Genomic DNA, 17380 nt, shown 5'->3' on the forward strand with positions numbered 1-17380 from the left:
CAGTGGTTTAAGTTTTTCTCTCTGAAACCCAGATCTCTTTACAGATCCCCAGAATCTGGCCTCCAGCTAGAGGAACTCAGTCATTCTTGAGAAACATCTTGAAACAGAAGTGAAGCTTCCCGGGGGCCCCCAGAGCATGCTCTTAAAAGAATGTAGCAAAGTAAAAGGAAAAGAAGATGTAATCTCAGAACTGTCAGGGAAAGGGAGGTAACTGGTGGAACCCAGTGAAAAGAAGAGAATATTTTTATAATAATGACTACCATTTATCCAGTAATTTGATGTGCTAGGCTCTATACGAAGTACTCTGATTAATATTCACTAACACATGTTGGGTGCTAAGTGCCAGGACGGTGCTGAGCATTTTACACCAATTATCATCGCTTCCTCACCGCAGCCCTCTCTCACCACCGTGCTATGGCTGAGGGACCTGAGCCTCCGAGTTACGATCACTGGCTAAGGTCGTTCAGCTGCCAAGTGCCATTGCACTCTGGGCTGAGGGAAAACTCGGGGACATGGTTAATGTCTGGAATCAGAAAGGATGAGCCAATGAACCTGAAGTCAGTGCGGATCGGTATAGGAGGGATACAGGGAACTCTCCCTGGGGGACAGACGCTTTAAGAGGTAGGTATAAATGTGGTAAGATTAGAGTGTTTTCTAAATCTCAGTGAGAAAATCCTTTCTTTCCCCATAAAGAAGAGTACCGATTTAATGGGCAATTAGTTAAGAAAACTGTAATTGTGGAAACTGTGATATGACTGTCATGGGAAAGTATTTTAAAGCAACAGATTTGCAAGGCTCGGTGAGCATTTTTCTAACTCTTTCTGAAAAAAAGGGTATTTGGACTCTCATCTGATGGGAGCACGGCCAGTGGTGGCCCCAGAGTTGCTGACACTCTTCTGGAAGGCAGTGATTCTTGAACAAATTCAGAAAAGTTCCCTGATGGCGGAGGCAAACTCCTATTCCTGAGATCCGGGCATTGTCCCAAAGTCTTCTATTTTAAACATTATGTTAAGAATTTTGCATTGTAGTCCACCCATATCTCAGAAAATGGGATGAAAAAAGATGTCCCACATTCACCCTGTTTCCCCATTTCTGGGTTTGCATATCACAGACTGAGAAAGATGACTCCAATACCAACCAGTTCTCCTTGAGATAAGGGCGTACTTTCCCTAAATTGGCTTTTACTTAGTGAAAGACCATGTTGACCAGCAAACAAGTATTCTGGCCCACCTGGTCATTCAGCGTTTCACTGCAGGTTTGTAAGTTAATATTCTTAATAATAAAGTAGTTTTTGTAAGTTTAATCAGCATGATCTGATCACCCTGAAGTGAATGGACAAAATAGAAATTCTGCACCTGCCAACCTAAGGACAAACCCTTTCGGGGATAATGACCTCACTCAAGCACAAGTGTCCCTGCCCCAAAGGCTCAGTTTGAAATAAACGTTGGTCTCTCCTGACAGAGTTTTATCAACAGGGAAAAGCTGGGCCAGAGACTGACATTCAAAGAGAGAGACTGAGGGGACTGGGAGCAGTGTCAAGGGGAGACATCTCAGGGACCCGGTGGGGGGCAAATCTGGAGCAAAGAACAATAAGGAAATTCACAGTAGTGTGTAGATTAGGTAGTTACATAGCATAACAGCTATTTATTAAGTACCACTATAATGTGTGCTTGGGAGGGGGTGGTTGAAGTTATCAAAAGTCTCCACAAGCCCATAAGTGCCCCAAATAACCTACTGAAAATGAAAGAAATAATATAATACGATGGAGAGACAATGTAACAGCACAAGACAGGTTAAGAAAATGGGCTCTGTCACCAGATGGCCTGGCTTTGGGTCCTGGCTCTGCCTCTTCTTGGCTGTGTGACTTGAACAAGCTGTGTAACCTCAGTTTCCTCATCTGTAAAACAAGGATAAAACTACTTCTTGTCTCAGAGGATTGTAGTAAGGACTAAATAAATGAATTAACATACACATGACACTTAGGTCAGTACCTCCTGACAGTGAAGCACTCAATAAATGTTAGTTTCTATTAGGTAATTACATATCACAATGACAATTTATAAAGCTCTATTAATGAGTAACCCTTGGGGATAGGGTATGAAATATTACAAGGGTGGAAACTATACATACACAAAGCATTGTCTATTATGGTCTGTGGCTTATAAAACTATGTCTGTCTTTAAAAAGCTATCTATCTATAGATGCTATGGTGATGAACTAATCAAATGCAAACTAATTAAAATGGTTGTTTGAATCATGGAAGCTTTTAGGCATTGGGTGCTTTCTCAGATACTGAAATAAAGTTACTACTTAACGAGGTAATCGTGATGGAAACTTCCACGGCATTTACCGGGTGCCTGGCGTTCTTCCAGCACCTCATGTATATCGACTCGGTTAATCTTTACAACCACCTTAGGAAATCCGTTATTTTTCTCACCTGTTTATTTTACCTGTAGAGAATTTAAGTCCGCAAGTTAAAAAGCCAGTGAATGGTAGAGCTGGGATTCAAAGTCAAGCCACCTGCCTCCAGAGCCTCTACTGGGAACCACTAGGCTACACGGCACCCTAACATGGGTCTCTGCAACACGTTTTGACATTTAAACCAGGTCCTTTAAACTTGGGGTTGTAGAAAACCACTAGTGCATGAAGAGTGAGGTCAGCCCTTCACAGGAGGGATAAAAAGGGGAATTCATTCTAAAACAGGCTTGGATCATGGGTGGAGGACAAGTGAAAGCCCAGCAAAGTTCATCTTCAAACCCCAAGGTGACTCATCACAGAAGTCCCCGCTCCAAAACCCCTGTCGGAACACCCTAGGCGGAGCTGACCTGATGAGGACAGGCAGGTGGAGGGATGTCTGACTTACCGGCCGGGGCAGACTGTACTGGTACATTTCTGGGCGGTAGGTTGGCACCCACTGCACCCCAGCCCTGGGCCGCGTCATGGTCCCCGGAGCGCTGGTCACCACCTCGGAGTAGGGCAGGTGCTGGGCGGAGCCGTAGGCCTCCGGGTGCCGGCTCTGGCCCGCGTGGCCCGCAGACGCCAGGCTGAAGGCCTCCTCCAGCAGCATGTGCATCTGTTGCCGGACCTCATCGATGGACGGCTGCGAGCTCAGCGTGGAGGTCTCCGAGTGGCCTTTCATCTGCCTCGACCGGGCGTAGCCCCGGGGCTCATTCACTCGGTCGATGTTGGTTTCCTCTATGATTTCAGGCTCAGTCTGTGGGACCAAACAAATGCCCATCGATGTGTTAATGAACTTTCCTTCCCATTAATGTTGTCTGTAATTTACTCTAAAACGTTCTGTTTGGACGTGGGATATTGGGCACGTGTGCTAATTTAAATTATACCCTTGGCGCCCTCTCCAGGCATTCACACTACAAGGGTAGTCAGCTAGCATCATACCAGCGAGGCCACACCACCCACGTGAACACACACAACTATCTACGTGAACTTCAGTTATCCGGAGCTTAAGGTTGCATCAGGCTTTGCTAATTAGCATAATAAGGATGAGAGATGGCTTTTCACCGATGATATTAAAGGTGTCCTCTAAAACCTTTCAGAGACATTCTCCACCCTTATGCCTTTTAGGTAAAAGAATCTAGAGCATCTTGCAGTCTACACCCCAGGGTTGGTGTTCTATACCGTAGACTGACTCTCTAAATAGTCCTGTGCCCAGCCATTGAGGGAACTGCTGGTCGCCTGATGCCAGTTAGAGAGAGTAACAAAGTTGGACCTCAAAGCGTAATGACCCCAAGTCAGAAGCTCAGGGATCAGGATCCAGCAATCGGTGCCTTAACAAGCCCTCCAGGAGATTCTGGTGCCTGCTCAAGTTTGAGACCCGCTGCTCTAGAATGTTCTCCTGCCTTCTTCCAGTGAACCTTCCATTCAGGGAGCAGTTGCAATACTCAAATGGGCAGACAGCTGGGACTTGATCAGGCTGCCTGGACTGTCTTATGTTTGCCTGCTAATGAATGCTGGCAGATTTTGGTCTGAGACTTGCTTTTGTGATAATATGATAGGTTGTGGAGACTAGTTAATCCACGGTTACCACTATCTGCTAAAAGTACCTGAGGGTTCTGTGTGAATAAACTGGCATAGATCAGTGTGCCACCCTGCTCTCCATCCATGACACAAGCAACAACTGTCACTTTCAGAAAGTTAGAAAATACAGATAAGCAAGAGGGGGAAAATCCACCTATATTTGGTGCACTTACTCCATTCCAAAACCTGATTGTGTGTGTGCGCTCCTCTTCCATGCACACACGCCCATTTAAAAAGATTTACATATTTATATCCTGGTTCTGGGTGCTTAGTATTATTTTACACAGAGTGAATATTTTTCTACCTGGGTTTCACAGCTTAACTGCTGTGTGGCTTTGGACAATGTCTTGGCTTAGGTTGCCCCCAAAAGCAGAACCTGATACATACGTTTATCTACAGATAATTTATTTTGGAAAAGAATTCCTGGGGAGTGGGGGCCTAGAATGAGTAAACTGGGGAAGGAAGCAAAGCCAGTCAAGGGTGGGGTCCTGAGTTAATGATGGCTGTGGGCCATGGAGGCTTAATCCTGCTGGCCACCCGCTGAGGAAGCAAGAAGGATATGCCTTAGGATTGTAGGATGGACAAAGTTCTGCCCACCAGCTCTCTCCCCGCCGTGAGCCAAGGGTTGCTCCAGGGACTGTCCTTGCACTCTGAGATCTGTGCAGGAGCTAGGTGGACAGAATGAGCTCCCACAGGTGTCCCACGGAATAGTCAAGAAAAGCCTCAGGGCAAAGCTAAGAGATGAGGAACTGTTAGGGTAACACAGTCAAGCAGCCGCTGTGCAGGGCGGATGCTCCTGTGACAGCCAGATCTAAAAGGTGAGCTGAGAAGATAAAAGACAGGGCAGAAAAGATGCTCCAACCAGGGCACTTACTTAACTTTTTGATGTTTCAAAAACATCTGGTCTGTAAAATGAGGATAATACTAAGCAAAGAGTTTTATAAGGACTGAACAAGATGATAGAGGTAAAGAGTCTAGAACAGTAGCACATGGTAAAAACAATAATAGTAGCCTTTGTCGTTATCATAATTGTCATTATTATTACTTTTATTCATTCAACCACACGTTATTTCTCACGGATAAAGCACTCAGATACACAGGAAGAAGCACAGCAAGAAAATGTCATCAGGGAACCCATTCATTAAGGGGAGCCCTTCCCTCCTTCAAATCTAGACATGGAAGGCCAGAACTACGTTATTTTTCAGATTTTAAAAATTTATTTACTTTTCTTTAGTATTAACACATGTGCATTAGAGAAGAAATAAAAAGCAAGAGAGAAATTAGACATTTCCTGTAACCTCATTACACAGAATTAGGGCTTGGCTATCGTTCGAGATCAAAAGGCAAGATTTTCCATCGACCTGCAAGTCTAGATTTATCAACAAACATCAATGGTGAGTAATTCAGAATACTACTTTTATATTAATGCACGCGAGGATAGATTATGGAGTAGAATGCAAAATTACCTTTACGATAATAAACAAGAACCCAAAGACATTTCATGCCTGGGTGCCCAGGGTCTGGAGGCCGCCCCCAGGGCTCTGATACACTGGGGTTCTTTAGGGAAAGGCTTGAAATCGCTCTTCAGGAAATGTGCTCCCAGTGATACCTTCTCGGGTAGCAAATGCAATTTCTGAAAAAAAATGTCTCACGATGCTTAGAACATTCTGAATGGAATTTCAGAGCTGGAAGGGACTTTGGGAGACCATTTAACTCAAGCCCCATTTTACGGATGAGGCGCTCGAGGCCAGAGTGGTTAAGTGACTCAGCCAATTTCCACCGGAGGCCGCAGGGGCAGAGCCTTGCTCTCCCGGCTCCTGTCCCTTGCACATCTTGCCGCATCCCATTGCCTCTCACAGTTCCCTGTCAATGCTGGTTGCTACCCACACACTGCCCTTCCTCCTCACGCCCCCAGTCTCCCCAGTAAATAATGGATGCTTAGCTAAACTACTCCCAGGTGGAAGATTAACGGCACTGAGGCAGGCTATGATTTTTCCCACCCCTGAGCTGTGCTGTGCATTTCCAGTCATACTGGTGGATCTATTATTATGTGAATTTATCGTTGTGCTTTCAGCAGAGCAAAAATATACGTCTTAGCAACAACTTCCTACTCTCCTATTCTCCCAGGCGCCCTGGGGTGGGGCTGTACTGAGTTGGGGAGCAGTTCCCTGAGTAAGGCTCAGGGAAGATACTATCTTGGCTGGGTAGGTGGAGACACATTCTTCAGAAACCCATTGCATCTACCCCATAACACCCAATGGAAATCAACCTGAGCTTCCCCCCACCCTAAGTTTTCATTTTGCGTGGGTGGGGGGCTCCCTTTAACTGGAAGGACCAGAGTCATAACCCAAGTATGACCTCAACAGGTTCGCACTAAAGAACTGTTTTCCCACTGTTCTAACTTGGTTTTTTAGTCTCCTGATATCTATAGATGGAAACAAGATGAGCTCTCATTATTTCCTGGGATTTCCGCTCTTCACACTTGATTTACTTATTTAATCTCGAGCAAGTCTGGATGCTCTCTGAGTCCATTTCACTTGTCTCTCATGAGCTTAGCACAAGACACTTGGCTTTCAATAAAGCTTTGTGAAACTGAACCAAAATAAAAAAATTCTATCAATTGCCCATGGACTACAAAGAATTTGAGGTTAAGATACAGAGCCCACATTCCCTAACAAATTTGCTCCAACACTGCATGACCACAGGCATGGCACACAAATTCCCTAAGCCTCAGGCTCCTCACCTGAAAAATGGGAGTCCCACCGTGGTCTGGGACGTCGCTGCTGATTCTCAGATTTACTGTGACTTAGGTTGATTTCTTGGATTCTATCTTCTCTGAGAGCCCAGATTCCTCCTACAATCATCATTCTTGGGGGAATCGGATGTCCCCTCTATATCACCTCCTTCCCCATCTCAAAATATCAGTATATGAATAGTGATATTTTGTTCTCTTACTTAAGAATAGTTTGTTCTTTTACTTAACAGATAATCATTGATTTCAGCCCTGTGGTTGACCCTGGTTTGGGAGTTGCAGATACAACATAAATGAGATAGTGTCCCAGCCCTCAAAGAGCTCCCAGTCTATAGAAGGAGACAAATAACAACAGCAGCAATAATAATAGCAGCTAACATTTACTAATAGCTTATGTGCTGTTCTAAGTGCTTTATATAGGTCCATTTTTCCTTACAATAATCTGTGAGGCAACAACTATACAGATGAAGGCACTGAGGCACTGAAAGATCAAATATGTTGCCCATAATTGGTGGAGCTGCGTTTTGAACCCAGAGTCTGCGTTTTGAACCCAGCACCCGAGCTCTTACTCACCACATACATAAACAGATCCATTACCATACCACAGATATGGGCTCTGCCAGAGGGATGAGCAGACATCTGTGATCAGGAGGATAGACTATAAAATAATTGCGATAATCTACCTCATTGATTACTTACTATAAGGATGTAAAGCATCAATATGCAAATATCAAGTGCTTGCAAGAGTGTCTGGCGCATAAGCAGACACTCCCATATTATCTCCTCCTGCCCACAGACTGGGGGCTCCTTTAGGGCTGGGTCAGTGTCTTATTGGTATATCTGCAGCCTCCAATTCAGAGCTTAGCCCAAAGCTGAAACCAGTCATTGACTGTTAAGCAAAAGAAAGGATCAGAGCAGGTACTCAGTTACTCGGACCAGTGAGGTGCCAGCCCGGTGCTGGGTTTTCCACTTGTGGTCCCTCACCAATCCCTGAGGGCCATGTGTTGTACCCATTTTCCTGATAAGGCATATGTGTCAACTGGCCTAACCTTCTCCAAGTCCTTCTCCCTAACTTGTACATTTTTGAAAATACCTTTTGCTTTTATTTGACAAAAAGGGGGAGACAGGCACAAAGACAAATCTCCCAGTGTTGAATGATGGTTGGCTTGGGTACAAATGTCAGTGGTGTATCTGGGACAGAGAATATATTTTTAAACATCCTTAACTTGGCGTTTACCTTACTTGCTTCTCCGACCTCACACTCCTGAGAAGCACTGGGGAACTTTTTTTTTTTTAAACGATTTTTATAAATCAATCAAGATATACTTCAATAAAAATTCTAAAAAGTTAACCAGGGAATGTCTGTTCATGGTAGAAAATTAGAAAACACAGATAAGCAAAGGGAAGAAAATTAAAATCCACTCTTATCCTACCTCCAGAAATAACCAATGTTAACATTTTGACCTTCATGCATGTCCTTCCAGATGTTTTCTATGCATATGAAAGAGGATGAAGATGATGAATGCTGGCACATTACCAACACTCTCCCCCCCTACTCCCCCACCCCACCCATCACCCCACTCCAGGCAGCTACAAGGAATGCTGGCTTGTCAGTACCATTTTTCTAGATTTCATGTACATGCATTAGCATACTGTATTTGTCTTTCTCTTTCTGATTTACTTCACTCTGTATGACAGACTCAGGTCCATCCACCTCACTACAAATAACTCAGTTTCGTTCCTTTTTATGGCTGAGTAATACTCCATTGTAAAAATGTGCCACATCAGTGGCAGGGCAGGAATAACGACGCAGACGTAGAGAACGGACTTGAGGACACAGAGGGGAAGGGGAGGCTGGGAGGTAGTGAGAGAGTAGCGTTGACGTATATACGCTATCAAATGTAAAATAAACAGCTAGTGGGAAGCTGCTGCATAGCACAGGGAGATCAGCTCAGTGCTTTGTGATGACTTAGAGGGGTGGGGTGGGATTGGGAGGCTCAGAGGGAGGGGATATGGGGATATATGTACACATATAGCTGATTCACTTTGTTGTACAGCAGAAACTAACACAACATTGTAAAGCAATTATACTCCAATAAGGATTTATAAAAAAATAAATTAAAAAAAAAAGAATGCTGGCTTGGCCCACGTCAGTTTCTCCCCTCTTCTTCTTCTTCTTCTGAGAGCCCACCACTTGCCACAGATTCTCTGGGTTTTGTGATGGAGAATAGGAAGTGGGGGAGGGCAATGCAGTAGAAGGGGAGTGGGCTGAAGGATTTTTTTAGAGGAATTTTGGAGAGGGATGCAAAAGCAGCTATATAGCGTGTGAATGGGAAAGGAATTAAACAGTAATTGAAAAAGTATTACTGGGCATGATATGATCGCCTTCATATGTATGAAAATATGAGTAAAGAAGTAGAAGTTTTTAAAATCTACTTTTTTTGACATAATTCTTTGGAGTTTAGATACTTTCTCAGACTAAGCCATCTGGGTCATGATTTTATAAACAGAATAATCACACATATATATTTTACAAATATATATAAATTAAATGTCCCATTTTATAAAAATCCTCCTATATATATGAATATATATGGATTTACATATGTATAAAATGGAATTATGTATAATATTTTGAAATCTTTTATACAATATTGCAAATAAATATCTGTCAATAAAAATATGTATTTATAGGAAATAACTTTAAAAGATTTGATAGCATTCTGCTTTATGCAGTTTTCAACTTATTTTTAACTATGCACTATTTTAGGTGGTTTCCCAATATTTTACTGTAGAAACAAAGCTGAAATCTGTATATTGTGATTAAAATTTTGCATATAACCATAAATTTAGTCTTACATTAAATTCCTAGAAGTAGAATTACTGGGTTAGAGAAACACAGATTTAAGATTTTGGATACTTATGGTATATAAGTGAGATAGGCTGAGACCTGGGACCCTTTGCTACAATGCTTGCCCCTGGACAAATATCTCCTCCAGCAACAGAATACAAAGAAACTATAAGGGACTAAAAATAACTGCATGCATGTATGAACAATAAGATACAAAAAGGCCACAAACCCACTGTCATTTCTGAGGTGCCGGGAGCAAAAGCAGGGCACTTCGCATGACCCCTGCACATAGCACCACCGAGGGGGTGGGCAGACCACCTAAGCTACACCTCCTGCCCAACCCACCAGATCCTCCCTCACCCTCACCCCATTTAAGGAACCAGCAGCCTCCGACCTTGAGGAGTGAGCAGTGGCACCTGTTTATTGTTCCTGCTCTCTCCTGTTGCAGCATGAGTCCTGTTAAAGCTTTGCCTGTCAATTTCCTTTTTTTTCCCTTCAGATCTTTATTGGAATATAATTGTTTTACAATGTTATGCCAGTTTCCGCTGTATAACAAAGTTATACAGCCTCCCTCCCACCCTACCTATTCCACCCTTCTAGGTCATCACCAAGCATCAAGATGATCTCCCTGTGCTATGCAGCAGCTTCCCACTAGCTATCTATTTTACATTTGGTAGTGTATATATGTCAATGCTACTCTCTCTCTTTGTCCCAGCTTCCCCTTCCCGCCCTGTGTTCTCAAGTCCATTCTCTACGTCTGCGTCTTTATTCTTGCCTGACACTGGGTTCCTCAGTGCCGTTTTGTTTAGATTCCATGTATATGCCTTACCATATGGTATTTGTTTTTCTCTTTCTGGCTTACTTCACTCTGTATGACTCTAAGTCCATCCACCTCACTACAATAACAATTTCTTTCCTTTTTATGGCTGAGGAATATTCCATTGTATATATGTGCCACATCTTCTTTATCCACGTATCTGTCGATGGGCATTTAGGTTGCTTCCATGTCCTGGCTATTGTAAACAGTGCTGCAATGAACATTATGGTACATGTATCCTTTTGGATTATGGTTTTCTCAGGGTATATGCCCAATAGTGGGATTGCTGGGTCAGATGGTAGTTCTAGTTTCAGTTTTTAAACGAACCTCCGTACTGTTCTCCATAGTGGCTGTATCAATCTACGTTCCCACCAACAGTGCAGGAGGGTTCCCTTCTCTCCACACCCTCTCCAGCATTTATTGTTTCTAGATGTTTTGATGATGGCCATTCTGACTGGTGGGAGGTGATACCTCATTGTGGCATTGACTTGCATTTCTCGAATGATTAGTGATGTTGAGCATCTTTTCATGTGTTTGTTGGCCCTCTGCATGTCTTCTTTGGAGAAATGTCTATTTAGGTCTTCCACCCATTTTGGATTGGGTTGTTTTTTTGGTATTAAGCTGCATGAGGTGCTTGTATATTTTGGAGATGAATCCTTTGTTGCTTTGTTGGCAAATGTTTTCTCCCCTTCTGAGGGTTGTCTTTTTGTCTTGTTTATGGTTTCTTTTGCTGTGCAAAAGCTTTTGAGTTTCATTAGGTCCCATTTGTTTATTTTTCTTTTTCTTTCCATTACTCTCGGAGGTGGGTCCAAAAGGATCTTGCTTTGATGTATGTTATAGAGTGTTCTGCCTATGTCCTCCTCTAAGAGTTTTATAGTGTCTGGCTTTACAGAGTCCAAGGACCCGGACTAGTAACCTAAGTATCTTCAGCAGCAAAGGCCATAGGTATTTAGAAGAAATTAAGGCCATTTCCTCTCCATACCTGAACACATGGGCCCCTGGGCTTGACCTTTATGGTGCCCACTGGATACAGCAAGCACCTGAGATTCTTTCAGTGTTGTTTAAAAGAGCACACCCATCCCATACACCTAGGAAGGCTCACACAGTGGCTAAGTATTCATGTGACTTCAGTTTCTCTTTGAAACACCATGGTAACAAACTTGAAGAAAATTATAGCCCTGCTAGGAACCCCAATAATCTTCTTTCTGGAAAATATTCCAACATAGCTTAGGCCTATTGCCTCGTCCTAGAACACACTCTGTAGCCCTAAGACTTCGTCAGATTTAAAAAGCAATTTTTTATTTGGTTTGTTTTGTTTTATTTTTATCAGACAAGTAATGAAAAGACAAGCCACCAACCAGCAGAAATATTAGGGTTTGTATCTAGACTGTATAAGGAATTCCTACAAATAAATAACAAAATGACAAACGACCTAATTTAAAAACTGGGCAAAAGGCTTGAATAGACACCTCAATAAATAAGTTACATAAATGTCCAATAAATGTATGAAGACGTGGTCAACATCATGATTAATTAGGGAAATTATATCATTTCCCATTCACTGGAATGGCTGAAATTAAAAAGATTAATCACAAATGTTGGTGAGGCTGAGGAGTAGAATTAGAACTGTCTCCGTGCTGGTGGGACGGCAACCAGCTCACACAGTTTGTAAACCTGTTTGTAGTTTCTTAAAAAGTTCAGCATACACCTGTATTGGGACCCAGAAATTCCACTCCTACATATTTATCCAAGATAAATAAAAACACATTGTCACAGTCTGTTCAGGCTGCTAGAATAAAATAACACAAACTGGGTGGCTTCCGAACAACAGAAATTGATTTGTCACAGTCCTGGAGGCTGGGAGTCCAAGGGCGCCTGTGTGGTCAGGTGAGGGCCTTCTTCCAGGCTGTGCACTCCTCACTGTAATCTCACACAGATGAAGGGGCACGCTTGCTCTGGGGGAATCCCTTTCATAAGGGCACTAATCCCATTCATGGATTCCACACTCACGATCTGATCGCCTCCCCAAGGCCCCACCTCCTAATACCATCATATTGGAGGTTAGAATTTCAAAGTTTGAATTTTAGGGGAACACACACATTTAGACCACAGCACATATGTTCACAAAACATATATGTGAACATGTGTACAGCAGTCTTATCTAGAGTGGAACTGAAGAGGAGGGACGATAGACTCTTGAAGCCACTTATTCTAGAATTTCCTGAGTTATGAGCCCCAAAGTGGACAGATGTCTCACAGGGTCATACTTTCCAGGACACACAAGTGTGTGCAACAGCACTTTGCCCCACCCAGGCACTTCATTTCTGAAGCACAAAAATTTGAAGGCACTCTCTAAAATGTGCCCCAGAGCCCTGATTTTCAACTCCGTGCCAATCACAGCTCTATCTAGCAAGCAGAACAGATTCTGAGCAAATTCCGCATCTTCACAGCCAGGGCCCCAAGAGCCCCAAGTCCAAGTGGGGGTTTCAGCAAGATACATCTGGGCCACGTGGCCATGATGAATTGCTCTGGCTCCAGGTCCATCTTTCTCTCCACCAACAGGGCCCCTTGGGCAACACGAAACAACTGCTTCTCTTCGTTCAGTGTCTACTCTGGCTGTTATAGCCCCACTGCAAGTGCTGTGTGTCACTGAGTAAGCAGAGACATTTATAAAACCACTTCTGGAAACCAAAGTCCAGGGAGTTTTTACTTCCACTGTGAGGAGGAGAGCTGTCACAGCACAGGGTCATCAGCAGCTTCCTCCTGAGCCTACATCTCGAAACCTTCTCTGACAATAGAGGGAGATTGGTACCCCTCTTCAAAATACTGGTTAATCACCTCTTCTGCAACAGGTTGTACAAATGGGATTTGTTAAAAATCTTAGCAAAATTTCAAATTTCACTCGATTGCCTTCCAAAGGATGTCCCACGGTCACTTCCAAGCTATAGGGACAGGAAAACAGCATGCTATTTCTGTTTAAGGTGAGCAGAAAAGACATTATACGGTCTCTCACAGATTTCTAAAGAAAGAAGGATGTTCTTTTTCTTTCCAATCTTCCAAAGAGTGACCCATAATTACACTGAGATTATGGGGCTGGATAATCAATGGTAAAAGAAGTGTCCAATGTCCTCAGCAAATGGACAAGTTTCAGCATTACTCATTGCTCCCAAAGCAAAACATCTTCATCCTGAAGCAGGTGTCTCAGGAACCGGCTCCATCCTCTTGCCTTTCTCCCCCCACGATCTGCTGCCCTCCAGAGGGCAATGGAAATTCAATTACTGAGCAAGTCACATTTACTGAGTTATAACCATTGGCTAAAAGCAATCTTGAGAAGGAAAAACGGAGCTGGAGGAAGCAGGCTCCCTGACTTTAGACTATACTATAAGGCTACAGTGATCAAGACAGTATTGTACTGGTACAAAAAAAGAAATATAGATCAATGGAACAGAATAGAGAGCCCAGAGAAAACCCACGCACATATGGGCACCTTCTCTTTGACAAAGGAGGTAAGAATATACAATGGAGAAAAGACAGCCTCTTCGATAAGTGGTGCTGGGAAAATTGGACAGCTACATGTAGAAAAATGAAATTAGAACACTTCCTAACACCATACAGAAAAATAAACTCAAAATGGATTAAAGATCTAAATGTAAGGGCAGACACTATAAAACTCTTAGAGGAGGACATAGGCAGAACACTCTATAACATACATCAAAGCAAGATCCTTTTGGACTCACCTCCGAGAGTAATGGAAAGAAAAAGAAAAATAAACAAATGGGACCTAATGAAACTCAAAAGCTTTTGCACAGCAAAAGAAACCATAAACAAGACAAAAAGACAACCCTCAGAAGGGGAGAAAACATTTGCCAACAAAGCAACTGACAAGGGATTAACCTCCAAAATATACAAGCAGCTCATGCAGCTCAATACCAAAAAAACAACCCAATCCAAAATGGGTGGAAGATCTAAATAGACATTTCTCCAAAGAAGACATGCAGATGGCTAACAAACACATGAAAAGATGCTCAACATCGCTAATCATTAGAGAAATGCAAGTCAACGCCACAATGAGGTATCACCTCCCGCCAGTCAGAATGGCCATCATCAAAATATTTAGAAACAATAAATGCTGGAGAGGGTGTGGAGAGAAGGGAACCCTCTTGCACTGTTGGTGGGAACATAGATTGATACAGCCACTATGGAGAACAGTACGGAGGTTCCTTTAAAAACTGAAACTAGAACTATCATATGACCCAGCAATCCCACTATTGGGCATATACCCTGAGAAAACCATAATCCAAAAAGATACATGTACCACAATGTTCATTGCAGCACTGTTTACAATAGCCAGGACATGGAATCAATCTAAATGCCCATCAACAGAGGAATGGATAAAGAAGATGTGGCACATACGTACAATGGAGTATTACTCAGCCATAAAAAGGAAAGAAATTGAGTTATTGTAGTGAGGTGGATGGACCTAGAGTCTGTCATACAGAGTGAAGTAAGCCAGAAAGAGAAAAACAAATACCATATGGTAAGGCATATACATGGAATCTAAACAAAACGGCACTGAGGAACCCAGTGGCAGGCAAGAATAAAGACTCAGATGTAGAGAATGGACTTGAGGACACAGGGCGGGAAGGGGAAGCTGGGACAAAGAGAGAGAGTAGCATTGACACATATACATTACCAAATGTAAAACAGGTAGCTAGTGGGAAGCTGCTGCATAGCACAGGGAGATCAGCTCGATGCTTGGTGATGACCTAGAGGGGTGGGCTAGGGATGGCAGGAGGGAGGCTCAAGAGGAGGGGCTGTGTAAATGCCGCCGATTCACTCTGCTGTACAGCGGACACTGCACAGCCCTGTGAAACAATTATACTCCATTCAAGATCTGAGGAGGAAAAACAAAAACAAAAGCAACCACCAGCTACCCCGTGTTTGGCAAAGCATGCTCTTAGAGGTCACCTTGGGAAGTGTGGCCTGTGTCTGGGCAACGGGGGGTGAGGTGGGGGAAGGTCTCAGTCACTCCGTACACAGCCCTGAGAAAGGCACCCTTCGAGGAGCGCCGTCCTGTCTCTACTGTATACAATCCTGATCACCAGTGTAGGAGTCTTTTCCCCTGAGTGCTGAGGTCCCCAGGATAAATAGAACATGATTGCTGCCCTTGAGGAGGGCAGCGGGGGAAGTAGTACATGTAAACCCACAGAGGGAGGACGGGGAGTAAGGGCTCTGATTGGGATGAGTCCCAGGTGCTACTGGAACACCAAGGATGGCATCTAAGTCAGACCCCAGATGTGGGGTCGAGGAGAAGATTCTCAGGGAGATGATGTTTCACTGCGTTCTGAAAGCTTTGCCGGAACAGACAATTCTCCACTGGGAACGGGTTTGCCCCCAGCGTACCCTTGGCCATGTCTGGAGGCATTTCTGGCTGTCACAACTGGGAGATGCTACTGGCAGCTGGTGGGTACAGGCCAGGAATGCTGCAAACCACCCTACCATGCACAGCACAGCTGTCCATACAAAGAATTATCCAGCCCCAAATATCAATAGAGCTGAAGTTGAGAAACCTTGGCCTGCACTAAGCCAGAGGGAAGGGCTGTTCTGAGCAGAGGGATGAGCACATGCAAAGACTAGCGATGTGAAACCACAGGGCAAGTCTGGGAGGGGCGTGTAGGGCCGGAGCCACAGGGTGGATTAGGAGCAGCGAGCATCAGCCAGCAAGGCACGCCCGGGCCGGCCGAAGCAGATGGGTCCTGAGCTGGAAGCTTAGCGTTTGAGTCTTATGCCCAAACCCCGAGGAGCTACTGAAAGATTTTACACAAGGGTATGTGTTTGAGCAGGTTTCCTCTGGCAGCCGTGGGACAGACAGGAACAGACCTTCAGGAAGACTTCCTGTTCCCATCCAAGTTGACGGCCACAACACATTGCATCTGTCTCTACCTGTCTCCTCCACCAATCTGCAAAGACACCTTGGGGTGAGCACACCTTTCTCTCCTCCATAGAGCCTCACACAGGGAGTACAGTGGCATCACATGTGGGGCTTACATGCCAGTGCCAGCAGAGAAGGTAAAAATCACGTAGTCAAATTTTTGAAAAGTCCTTAAATTGTCCACATAGTACAGCATGCATAGTGTGTGTGTACAATCTTACAGAACAATATGTAAAAAGAAATAGGTCGTCTGTAATGCGGGATATGAACAGAAGATGGGGAAAAGCTAATTTTTTTTGCAATATATGTTTTCCTTTGTCTTACAGGGTCTATAATTTGCATATGTTAAATGCAATACGATGCAGTGGTTGTACTGCACTTGAGAAATGTTTGCTACAGGAAATCAGGGGGTAGCAACTGCCAAAGCATGTTCTCATCTGTCCCCCGGCCTCCGGCTCCTGCAGGGACACAAGGGCCACCCCGGGGCCAAGAAGCCCCCGGGGAAGAGGGGAACTGGCGTAGGGTGGACGGTGCTATGCTGCTCTGGACTCCAGGACTTCTTCCCGAGCTCTGGGCACGCCGCCCGCCCTCAGCTGTCAACTGGGAGCTGCCCTCGCTCTCCCCGAGTGTCAGTGAGAACTGGCAGTGCCAACTCTCTCGCTGGGAGTTGTCCTTGGCTAAAGAGAGCTACCTCACCCAAGGACACCTAGGGACTGGCCCGTCAGTTACTAGAGGACAAGAGCCCAGACGCTTCTCGAAAACCTGGGACGACTCTGCAGGGCCATGTGAGCTACAGAGCTCCCCGTGGGGTCAGCGGAGGCCTTATAGTTCCTGTACCACAGCTCGACCTTTAACTCTGTCCAATCCTGCTTCCCTCCCTTCCCCTACAGGTGAACATACCAAAAGCACGCTGGGGACGCCGGCCTGCAGTAAGTGGCTGCCCTAGTCAAGAGGCTAAGAGGTCTCAGAGCTCAGAAGAGGCGGGATGGG

At 44.4% G+C, this 17380-nt stretch overlaps 1 protein-coding gene across 1 annotated transcript in view; it reads right to left on the reverse strand.

Moving 5' to 3' along the window:
* Positions 1-17380, reverse strand: part of KIAA1549L (KIAA1549 like) — a 113075-nt gene that overhangs the window by 17969 nt on the left and 77726 nt on the right. The window contains exon 16 of the mRNA XM_057750495.1: positions 2864-3214. Within this exon, the coding sequence (XP_057606478.1) occupies positions 2864-3214 (351 nt within the window). The remainder of the gene's footprint in view (positions 1-2863; positions 3215-17380) is intronic.

Source organism: Hippopotamus amphibius, chromosome 9 (assembly GCF_030028045.1).
Source record: "Hippopotamus amphibius kiboko isolate mHipAmp2 chromosome 9, mHipAmp2.hap2, whole genome shotgun sequence".
Classification (NCBI taxonomy): Eukaryota; Metazoa; Chordata; class Mammalia; order Artiodactyla; family Hippopotamidae; genus Hippopotamus; species Hippopotamus amphibius.